Below are 12457 nucleotides of genomic sequence, written 5' to 3'. Positions count from 1 at the left end.
GTTTTGGGGTAAATAAAACACCAGAAAGTTATTTAAAAACTTTTTCTCCCTCAGTAGGAAAGTAAGTACCTACTTTTTCCACTTTTCTAAAACATAGCACTGCTGTGTCTTTCTTGACACTGTGGGACCTTGAGCAATTGTGCAATAGACAAAGTGCCAAAGAAAAAGTGAGAAAACTTTTGAAAAAATGTTCTGATTTCAGAAGCCTGTGAAGGAGGTGGCGTACACTTGCACCTGAGTCAAGAGAGAATGAGTCATGGCTAACACTTCTTACAAAGCATCATTCTCAGCAAAGGCTGGGTTGAACGTCACAGATCCCAAACAAAAAGAGAAAAAAAAAAAAGAAAAGGAAAAAGGAAAAGAAGAGCCCACTACCATTAACTGGATTTAAGTGTGTCCTACTTCCTCTTGTAATGAAACTGGAGACAATACCTGCAAACACGAGCACATACTCTGATATTGCAATTGTTGCCAGCCATAATGATCCAAGCTTGTAGATTTTAGCTGCCATGGGGTACTCAAAGGATAGTTTCAACCTATCTTCTGTGCCTTTAGAGCTACACTAGGAACACTGTCAGGAACAATATATCTATGTACCTCAATATCCTATTCAGCTATAGTTATAGGCCTCTGCAGTAATGCATTCCCTGTTTTCTATTATCATATCACACAATATTGTATTACATCGTAACACTGTAATAATAAAACACAGACCAGTATTTTTTTCTAAGCACTGTTTTATACTATACAACTATTCTCGTGCTTGTTTGGCTGCAAGAGTGGTATCTCTGTGTATTTCAAAACTTACCAGGAATTAGAAACCAAACCTCACACAGATGTCACACACTTAAACTGCACATGCACACAATGTGTAGCAAAAATGGCCAATAGTATTTAATCCATGGTCTCATTCCATCTTCCCTTGACAACACAAGACTGGGACACTTGGTGCACATTCAGTGCCCAGGGGGCAGCCATAAGGCCACCTTTGCAAAGCCTGAGACAAGAGGTTGCTGCTCATGCTATCAGCAGGCTGGGTGAAATCATAAACATATTGTAATCCATTTTAAAACAGTCAGGAAGATCTTGTTCCAGTTATTAAATTCCACTGGAATCACTGTACTGTGATTACTCTAAACAATCTCCATGGTTTCAAGTGGATAAACCCACTTTTTACCCCTGATAATGAAAAAGTGGTGTGTTGGACTACATTTTAGCAGCACTATGTTTCTTTCTGCAAATATGAGAAATAATTTCAGGAAAAAAATCCTGGACTCTTGGAAAACAAAGGACGTTCTTGCCTATTGCTTTCCATCAGGTTGTAGTTCAGGCCATGCTTTTAAAGGCAAAGGGAGGACCAGGCAGTTCAGCTCCTTAGTTTTCTATTGCATAGTGCAGACTATTAAAGTTCTTTCATCCAGAATAGAAATTTTAAATATCCTTAAACTGTATGAAACAGAAGTGGAGAATGCATTACAATGCGTATCAGCTATTCTGCACTGCTAAGCAAGTGAATTTATAACTTGTATAAATCTTCTCTCTTTTTTCTGCTCCTTTTCAGACATATGCTTAAGCTCGGATCTGAGTGGATACAAATTCCAAGGAATTGAAATCATTAGTGAGAAAGTCTGTGAAAGAGATGTGCAATTAAAATTTGTTCTTTTGTTTTGTTGTTAGGCAGATTTGATGCTCTTCATTTTGTGATCTTTGTGCTTCATCAGCTTTATGACACGTCATATGGTGAAAAGACTGAAATCATGCTGCTGCTTCTGATTTCTTTTTCTTCTTAGTTGTGAAAAAGATGAGAAATGTTTGTACTTCTTTGTCAAGAAATTTCCTTTTAAAAATCTCTTTCCAATCATTAGGAATATGAGAAAGCTCAGACCAGTCAGGTTGAAAGCTGTAGCCCTGGGTGAGACACTGGTTTATAGAACTTTGGTTCTGTTTGATGACTATGTTGCATCTACTACTCTCAGTTGCAAGATAAAGTATAGTCCTTTAGAAGTACCTATTTCTTTTTCATATCATGTGTGAACGATTCTTATTACCATCATGTTTATATTTGGTCTGCTGATAGTTGTAATTTTATTTTTAAATGAAAGAAAATAAAGTAGCATGTCTCCTGAGGGGAAAAAAAATCAATCAAGCATTTTCTAAGCTAGGAGAAGTAGTAAAAAGTTTAAAACTTCTGATGAGAACACTTCACTTTCATTTTCTCTGTTACCTTCCTAGACCCCAAATTAGATTTCCTAATGACTGTCATGGAAAGACTTGTGGTATACACACTTAAAAGACAATTTAGAATACTTGCAAACCTTCTGGAGTCCTCCAATACAACACCCAAACCAAAACTCAGGTTCTGAAAGCTACAGAAAACACGCACATTGAAGACAAGAGGCGAGGTCTACAATAACATCTGCTGCATACAGGTTTTTATACAACTGAAATCTGGACACATCCACACACCTACCATGTAAAAGCAGATTGACTAAATGCAAGAACAAAACTAAAACACATACGTGCCCATTACAGGTTATTACAGAGTTACCAAACTATTCTCTTCTATCAGATCATGGGAGGAAGAGTGTTCAGTCCATAGCACAGACAGAGAAGAATTTCCATCCTGTATCATATCGGTGACTCACAACCCTGGCAGCCTGGTTTTGTAACTAGCCTCATCCCCTTTTAATTACTTTTTTTTTTAAGCTCTACTAATTCCCTAATCACATGAATCATTTGTCCCAAACCATTTCTCATTAACCTGAGCCTTCTATCAGTCCTGCATTTGTTCCCTCTATATATGTATATTTTGGTGCTGACATGAAGCAGAACAGGTGCCAAATGTTGTTTCTTTTTGCATTAGCTCAAATTACTTTGAGGTGTTTTAAAGAAAAAAGCCTTGGAAGCTGTCACGTATTTCAAGATACCTTTTGCCTGTAGCACTTCCAATGCTGGAGCACTCTCTGAGAGCAGCAGGCACTGTCTCCAGCCAGAACTGCACGTGGGTCTCTGTCGGAGCACGAGCCACACACTCAGCACTCGAGGTCAAAACAGGCAAAGAGAAGCTACACTCAAAGCTGCCAGTGACAAGCTCCTATCCATGTGATTGTTACTTGCTGGAAAAATATTTTTATCTATTCTTTATAGTGACTTCTCAAAATAAACCAAAAAAAATAGATAGATAATGGTACTGAAAGATGAATGTCTGAATCAAGGTACCAAGATACAACCACATCAATCAAACTCAGCAACACAATCTGAGAAGAAGCAAATGCAGCTACACTGTTAGTTTGTTAAAATAAATTAGCAATTAAATGGTCCCATGAAAACTCCATGTGGCATAGATAAGACAACGGAGCCATCATCCTGACACAAAGGATGCAGTTGTGGAGAACCTTCTGTGTCAGTAGGGTATCAGTGAACCTTTTACTACAACCTCAGGGTTAACACCCAGGACCAAGGCTCAGTTGTCTGAACAGAGATGTCTAACACTGGTTAGACACCCCAGTGACACTTTCTCCAGTTGAATGCCACTCCTGAACGGCATTGAGGCTCTGCCCTTGACTGTCAGGCCTGGGTGTATGTTTCTGGTGCCACCAAGCACCTACAACATCCACAGCTGGCAGGATGGCTGGGCATGAAAGCTAGAAGAAAATCGTAAAATATCTGTCTTAATCCTGGGAATGTATTTACTAAAAACCAACTCCTAAATCAGTATTTTCCTCTTCCCAACAAAACAAAAATTAGTACACTATTTATCTCACGCTGTGTTTTCCCTTGCGCATTGATGCACAATGAAGGACCACTTAAATACACAGGCCAAGGTTTTCCAGAAAGGGAAGCTGAAGTGCATCACCTCCATGGCCTGAGAATCCCAAGGGTAAAGTTTTCAGAGGAATCTAATTGACCAAAACAAGATCAATTGATTTCAATCTGCAAATCAAAACAACATGATCAAAATACTTTGATTCATTTGCCCATAAACTTCTAAAGTTTTTGTCTAAAACTAATAATAAAGCAAGTAATCAAATAATTTTACATCAGTGTTATCTTCATGTTGCACTCTCTGTAGGCAAAGCAAACTTATTTTCTGCCAATAAGTTTTCAGCATAAATTTTTATATGTATTTGAAACATTCTTTTCATAGTCAGAAAAGAAAGTCAGAAGGCACCCAGGAGACCCAGTGAAAACTATCAAGGTCCACAATAGCTATAGGGGATTATCTAATTTGTTGTTCAGCTCTGATTTTAAGTTTAGATACACAGAAAAATCAGTCTCATCTATAAGAGCCTTCTAACAAAAAACCTTGATGTTTAAGGCTTGCTTAAACTGTGGGTATCTTTCCTCTTCTGAAAAAAAGATTAAGTCAACACCAAGAAAGGTAGAACAACAAAACAAGACCAGACTTGAAATATCCTATAGGAAGCTAAATAGCAATTCTTCAAGTCATAGCTTGCAAAAGCCTCCTTTCTGCTATTCAGTTGAAAGAGGGTGTTTTCTTTGTTTTTAAAACTTCAACCAATTCATATTATTTAGACCATATTGTAGCGTTAAACTTGATATACACAAGATGCATTTGATGACTCATTTACAGTTTAATGCACAAATGACAAGCAGTGTCATATGAAAGTTTAAGGAAAGCTTTCCAAATGTTTCCAAAAGGCAGAAAAAAAAGACTGTTGGTTTTTCTGAATCTACAGTTTGCTAAAACAGCTTGTCTGTAATAGGAGTAGTCACCAGACGACTGGCATACATGCAGGCTCTGGCTTGCCAGAATAAGTTGTTCTGACCCAAGCCTTTTTCTGTGCTGCTCAAAAGGAATTCATGAATCCATCAGTTCATTAGATGCAACCAGTTCCATAAATATGAACATCCAGTCACATAATCAGACATATCCTTCCTCCTTTGTGTCAGATCAAGTTGTTCTCCCAATGACAAAAACATTGGGTTATGTTAACATGTCTAATGGAAAAATAATCCTTTCTGATTCCCCCTGCTCTCCGAATTAGGAAGGTGAATCAACTCATTTTGCAGCCACCGAGTCACTAGATGAGATGCAGATATGAAAGCATCCCTGGCAGTGGGACAGAGGCAAGCCTAAAAGTAAATCACTCTGTGTCACTCACCGGACGTTTTGTGAAACTACAGCCTTAATTAGTCATGGAATGGAGGCACCAGGTAGCACAGTGTTTGATCCTTCCAGAAGAGGACAGCTGTCTCATCCTACTTGAATTATTGGACATCAGTCACCTCAACTTCTCTGTAAAACTTTCCCTTCCCGTCAAATACATCCTTTAAATGAAAATTAGTAGCTCTTATCTAGAATAATTCTAATAGTAAGTGTTATCATCAAGTATGTGCATTACAACAATATGGGAGTAAGAACACAGATCACAGTTTAACCATTCCTGTGAAAATGTGTGAGAAAGTCTTTTGAGAGGTGTTCTTGGAAGCTATCTACAGTCTTGCTTATGGCACACACCCATTTCCCTTTAGCAATTCCAGAGTGAACTCATTGGCCACAGCTTGGAAGAGTAAAGACAGAACTGTGACAATTTATAGCTACACATAACAGGACCCTGGACATTCACATACAGAAATCTGAAGATGACTGAACTACAAGTGAACTCCTGTCTCTCCTGCATGTAAAAGCTGAAATCTTTCCAGTGTTTGAAGTGCTTAGTTACTAGTACCTATTTTCTTGAAGGGGAAAGGACAGATCCTGTGGGCAAACAACTGGTTGCACAAGTGGCATCAGCAGCTTAGACTCATCTTTTACATACATGAGACTGGCTTTCCTAATCAAGGACTGATTTCTAGAAAAAGGTGGGATGCACTGGACCAACCGGCCAGTTGGCAAAGACGCTTTTGTTCTGACCAACACAGCAAGGCATCAGTAATCCAGGAAGTTTCTGGAGTGCTTTTGTGGTAACTTCTTAACATGGGTGACTGAGTACCTAACAAGTGCACCAGCTGGGCCTCATACCTAGAAACAAGGGAGAAGGAGACTGAGATGGGAAGGTGAGGGGCAGTCTTTGCTGCAGTGACCATGAGAGGCAGATCCTGTAAAGAAAGAGCAAGGCAAAAAGCAGGATTATGAGATCAGAATTCTGGAGAGCAGATTTGGGCCTACTGAGGAGAATCCTATGCAGAGAAGAGTGCACAGGAGAGATGGTGGATTTTTCAAGGATCACGCATCCAAGCTCAAGACTGGCCCACAGCAATGTGCAGGAAGCTGGGCAAAAGGAACAGGACAAGGCTTTCCCACAGCTGACTTTTGGGAACACTGAAATGGCATATTGCCAGGCTGCTGCACCCTGGCTGATGGGTGTTAAGGGAGCTGGCTAATGACATTGTATGGCCTCTCTTGGCAATTTTTCAAAGGTTGTGGTGATTTGGGATAATCCTAATGTGTAGAAAAGGGCAAATATCCCTTTCATTTTAAAGGGGGGAAAGAAGGGTAATTCAGGGACCTGCAAAGCTGGTCAACCTCACCCTGATCCTTGCAAAGGTGATGGAGCAAATTGTCCTGCAAACCATTTCTGTGTGTAGATTGGATGAAGGTGACTGAGAACAGTCAGCATGGATTTATGAAGAAGAAATATCCTTAAGCAGCCTCACAGCCTTTTATGGTGAGGTGACTTGTTCAGTGGATGAGGAGAGCAGTGGACACACTGTTTATTGTGACTTTAACAAAGCACACAATAATCAGGTAAATAATAAACTGGTCTTGTAGCAGCCTTCTCTCACCACAGCCTCACTGACAAATTAGGGAAGTAGGGGCAAGGTTAGAAGGCAGAGATGGACTGAAATTTGACTGAACTGCTGCACTCAAAGGTGATTAGTGGCATAAAGTCCAGTTGAATCAGTATCTGTGTACTCCAGGGACTGACACAGGGGAATGCATTGCTTAACATCTTCATAATGACCTAGATAATAGAGCAGTGTCCACCCTCAGAAAGTTTGCAGAGGATTTTCAGCTGGGAGGAGAACACCAGATGGGTGTACTCATTCAGAGGGACCCTGGTCAGGGTAGAGCAACAGGCCAACATGTACCTCAGCAAATCCAACTGAGGGAAATGTCAGTCCTCCAGATGCGGAGGTCTAACATTAATCATCACTACAGGCTGGGGGCTGATCACCTGGAAAGCAACTCTGAAGTGAAGGACATTGGGGTTCTGGTGAACGCCAAGCTGATCATGAGGAACCAATGTGGATTTCCAGCACAGAAGGCCAACAGCATCATGGGCTGCATTAGGAAAAGCACTGCCAGCAGGTCGAGGGAGGGGATCCTTCTCCACTCATGCATATGGAATGCTGGGCTCCCCCATACAAGACAGACATAGACAACACTGGAGAAAGGCCAGTGAAGCACAACAAAATTAATCAAGGGACTGGAGCACCTTTCATACAAGGAGGAGGGGCTGAGAGACTAGGACTGTGTAGCCTAGAGAGGAGAGGGCTTGGGAAGATCTTATCGATGTGTCTAAACACCTATGCGAACAAATAAAAGGAACAGAAACTGATTTCTCACTGGTGTCCTGTGGCAGAACAAGAGGCAATGGACACAAAATAGAATACAAGAAATGTTGCTTTAACATAAAATAAGGAAACTTTCTTACAATAAGGGCATTCAAACACTGGCCCAGAGAACACATCGAGTCTCCATCTCCTTAGAGACATTTAAAACCCAACTGGACATGGCCTTGAAATGACACAGCTCTGTGTATGGATCTCCAAAGGCCCTTTCAAATAGAATGATTCTGTGATTACATTTGGTAGAAAAGAAGTAAAGACCTGTTAATTTGATTCTTGGATACAGAACAACCATTCTATGAATAGAGTTAATCTATTTATTAAGATCCTGCAGCATGCATCACATACATTCATAGTTGATTCATTTGATGCAGGAGATCAAGAAAGTAAATTGAACATATGAAGGCAGATCCTAAATATTTATGCTAATAGCTGAATAAACAAAAAGGAAAAATTACAGATTTGGAGCTAATTCTGGAATGCGTTCAGTACAGTTTGTAGGAGAAGTTGAACGTAAGTTGAACCATGGCTCACCCACCAAGTCTGAGCCATGCTAACTAGCTAACACACAACCATTTTGGATTTATGTGAAGTACAATAAAAACCCATTTTAGAGGTCACTGGAAACCTTCCTGTTTGAGTGCCACAATCCTGTTTGTTAAACTGGACTTGCCTCCTCTACAGCTCAAGTTGAATCAAGAGATAAAGGAATGACATGTCCAGCAAAAAGAACTCACAAGAATATACCATATTAAAATAGTAATATCCTTGCCTTATGTGCTAACTCCTCTACTTAAAAAAACCAAAACCCATTGTATTGGCATAAATAAATGGTATATTTTAATTTCATTTTAAAAAGCTTCACTTAAAGGGAATTTACTTGATTAAAAGCTAAAAATAAGTCCCATGGAAATGCCACGGGTTTGCTTTAGCCCCGGAAAGTCTTGTATTAACTTTTATTTATTTATAAGGTAATGAAAACCACATCAAGTCACCAGAAAACCAAAACTGACTTCCTCAACCTTGCTGTTAGTAATCAGATAATCCTTACGATTTACTGAAACAGTTATGAATCAATTTATCATTTAATCATTTATATTGCCATAAAAACCTAATCTCTCAGCATGTCTCTCTGTCATTTCCTTCTCCCTTTAATCACCAATGAAGCATGAACCTCTTGCCTTCACAAGCAAGTTTGTTCTTATGCACCCAGATGCCTGTGTCAGTATCAGTGAACACTGCAGGTAAACGTGCTATCCGTGGGCATGTAAGCGAAAGTCATCTTTCACACACTAATCTCAACAATTAATGGCAATAAAACCTAACTCCAAGACTGACAACCAAGACCAATGTTATGGGCAGATAAATTCTCACAGATTAGCCGACTAAGAAGTATCCCTTAAGCTGCTTAATTCTACATAATTATTTTATAATCTTAAGGAATCTTACATTTGCTGTAACTTTCTGTACATAACTCCATCCAGCAATTGCCTGTAGCAATGGTGACTACCAAAAAATAAGGACTAGAGTGGTAGTGAGAAGGAGAGATTTGCTGTCTGCCTACAAAGGGACAATGGCATAAACCTCTGGTTGTTCTAACAGTGAGCAGTACACTACTGAAGTCCTACAGACCTGTAGCCTGATTACAGTATCAGCACACTGCGTGGTTGTCAAAGACACTTAAAGTAGACCCTGCATACAGTTTAAGGCAGTCACACCAAACATCAGCACTTGAACTGATGGGCAAGAATCTTCTGTTTCCATTTAAATAGAAAAGCAAAACCTTCATGGTCACATACCTCATTGCAACATTGCTGCCATCAATAACTATTGGCCTCAGGTTGTCTCCATCCTCTGTCACATCCTCCTGCAGTGGAGACTCTGACCTCTGAGACTCTATGGAAGACGCTTCACGCATTACACTAGTGTTAGCATTAGTTACAGTCTGATCAGTCTCAGTTTTATTCCCAAGTTTGACAAGTTCTCCCAAAATATCATTTATTAAAGCATCAGTACCAAGTTTATTTAGTACAAGCTGAACCTGCTCTTCAGAGTAACCCAACTTAAGTGCAAACTCCAGTTTGGTTTGATATTCTTTCACCACATCAGGAGGCTTTTTGACTTCCTTAGGTACTATCTGAGCCTCTTCTATCCTAAGGTCTTGCAAGATTTCATTTCTTTTTAGTATATGAGGCTCTAAGCAAGGAGATCGGCACAGCTGTCGATGAGTCTTAGGCAATAAATGTGACTCCGATGCAGAATTATTCAGTCTCTCTGAATCATTATCAGAATTTGTGCTTTCTTCGGAGTCACAGCTGGAGCTTCCAGAAGTCTCTTCAGATGTCTCCTTTTCTCTGTCTTCTTTCCTAGAATTAACCTTATCCATCGTTGGCTTCTCCGCCATCGACCAAGGTACAATTGCATTTATTTGTGTGCCAGTGCTCCCCACATAAAGGTGGCCTAAGTCATGCCCCAGATGATCCTTCAAGCCCATGAAGCTGCTGCATGCACTTGACTCCACTTTGCTGTTTTTCTTGTATTCCTGAATATAAAGTGTTCCGTATTCCTAAAGAGAAAACAAAAATGTTGCAACTGGTTACATGCATTACTTTTTTCTATTTTCTTGCTGCTTCCTCAGAACTGCATTTATTCTCTTGCAGCTGAGAAATAGAACTTCTTTCTTTTTTTAAACATGGAAGGCTTTTTGTGGAAAAAATTCTTCCTAAGGAATATCTATAGCTAAGTGGATAAATAACTAACCACCTGTCTTCTGAATGTATCAAATGTTTTTACTTATACATTTCTAGAAATGGATTTATGAAAGAATATGAAACCAAAGATTCCAAGTTTACCTACTGTAATGTAGAGACAGGAGTAAAGTAACTAAAAACAATGAGATACTGCTTCTAGCAAAAGACTATGCTGTAACAACAACAACAAAAAAACCCTATAAAATACACTAGAAAAGGTTTTCAAATGAAATACCTTACAGTATGTTGAACAGAAAGAAATTAGCACAGTGCTAGATTCTCTGGCTTATTAGTAACAGAAAACATGATTAAATAAAAACTTACTGGCCCTGAAAGACATTATCAGCTCAACTGAATATACTCAAACTATTTCTGAATTCCCTTACAAAGTGATAATTAAGTCAGGAAAGACTAATTGCTCTCAACAGTGTTGTACTACTAACGCATACAGCATTTAGGGACGTGGATTGATCTAATGGCCAATAAAGCCAATGGAAGTCTTTGCACTAATTCCAACAGACCATTCATCAAGCCAACAAGGCAACAAAATTAAAGCTGTTTTCAGCTCCTGTGTTAGATTTTTGCAAGCCTTTTGATAAATCAAAACTATACATTTATAGATATGAGTCATTTAGGAAGAATGGAAGAAAGAAGTTGCAGTTTTCTGGACTTCTTATACTCTCCATATCAGATTTTCTTGAGGAATTTTGCATAGCAGTACTTTTACAGAAGTTAGTTACCCATTTCATCACAAACATTACTTCAACAACCTACATTTAAAGGCAGATTGCTACCTCTTTCCCTTACTTTGTTCTTTGAAACAGCAATCTTTGCTAACTGCTTCAATAAAGAAAATAAAACATAAATTATTTCTCATAAATAAAAATGGACCATATGGACCAATTGTACTGCAAGGTTACCATGAAAAAGAAGAATTTAAATTAAGGAAAGACTATGAAACAAAGAGTTCTTTCACACTACCATCTTGTAAGGCAGAATATAAAGCAAGATATAGAGACAAAGGACTTAACTTGAACTTAAAATTTCTGTCAGCAAGTATACTAACTCTCCCATCTCCTGACAGGTGAGCATTTAATATTGACACAGTATTTTTAATATACAGTGTACTTCCCCCTTCTTGTGATAAAGATATGAGAGTGTGCACCAGAAAAATTAATCCAGGTTTAAGATTAGAGAGAATCAAACAAACAGTCCAATCCATGGCTCAGTAAAAATAGATTCTACATGCAGGGAGTGCCAAGACATCACCACTGTGGTAGAGGGTTCTGGTTATGGGGCACAAAAATCTCACTTTATCTGAACATTTCTAGTTAACATAAATAAATCCTATCTGTCATCAGTGCTTTCATCTCCAGCACCTTAATCCCAGCAACACCAATAAGGAAGAAAACAAAGTTTTACTTAGAGCTTATCTTGTTACAAGACAGTAGGGCTGTAATTCTTAGCCAGTGTATTAATGAGTATTGCCTTCTCTTAACGCAAAGCTTTAGGATTTCTAGCAACCCAGAGATTAAACACAACAAGAATTTAGGAAATGGACCTTTTCACACGGTGATTTATTAACTAAGATAATACACTTGATAGCACAGAGGTAGTAACAAATCATAATATTCCAGTAAAAAGATACAGTTAAAAAACCAGCACTGTGGCCTTCACAGGACTGACACACGCACACACAAAAATTAAAACAAATCGCAAACAAGCAGCCCCTATTGGAAGCCAGGCTGCCTAGCAACCAGCCTCTAGTTGCTAGGATGCACTCCTTTAACATACCATCATGAATACTAGCACAGCCAAAGAATAATTTGGTATGAACAAAAGCCCATGAAAGAGAGCGGGACTTAAGTGCGTCTGGTTTCCCCTCGGAGAACAATGCAGCTGCCAAACCAATCTGGAAGCCCCGACATCATTGTTCCACCAACCCCACAATCTGCTCTGACTCGAGGAAGTCTAGTTAATGGGCAATACTTTTAAGCTGGACTGAAAAGTTGAGCTGGCTCATGTACCGCTGCTGCAGAATACAGGGAGATAATGGGTCACTGCCTAAATCCGTGTACTGTGAAATGTCATTTTAGTATTGAACTAAAAGTGAAGGGAGGGTTTTTTTGGAAGGGGGGGAAGAAGAGTTTGCATATTAACAGCATCAAATA

At 39.2% G+C, this 12457-nt stretch overlaps 1 protein-coding gene across 3 annotated transcripts in view; it reads right to left on the bottom strand.

Moving 5' to 3' along the window:
- The window catches only part of ZC3H12C (zinc finger CCCH-type containing 12C), a 42278-nt gene that overhangs the window by 11899 nt on the left and 17922 nt on the right, over positions 1-12457 (bottom strand). For 2 of the 3 annotated variants that reach the window (XM_038137257.1, XM_038137249.1), the window contains exon 2: positions 9336-10102. The exons of the other annotated variant lie outside the window; for it this stretch is intronic. In XM_038137257.1, coding sequence (XP_037993185.1) covers positions 9336-10030 — 695 coding nt within the window. In that variant the 5' untranslated portion in view covers positions 10031-10102. The remainder of the gene's footprint in view (positions 1-9335; positions 10103-12457) is intronic. 3 annotated transcript variants of the gene reach the window in all.

The sequence above is a fragment of the Motacilla alba genome, chromosome 1, assembly GCF_015832195.1.
Source record: "Motacilla alba alba isolate MOTALB_02 chromosome 1, Motacilla_alba_V1.0_pri, whole genome shotgun sequence".
NCBI classification, from domain to species: Eukaryota; Metazoa; Chordata; class Aves; order Passeriformes; family Motacillidae; genus Motacilla; species Motacilla alba.
This window is presented reverse-complemented; position numbering and strand designations above follow the sequence as displayed.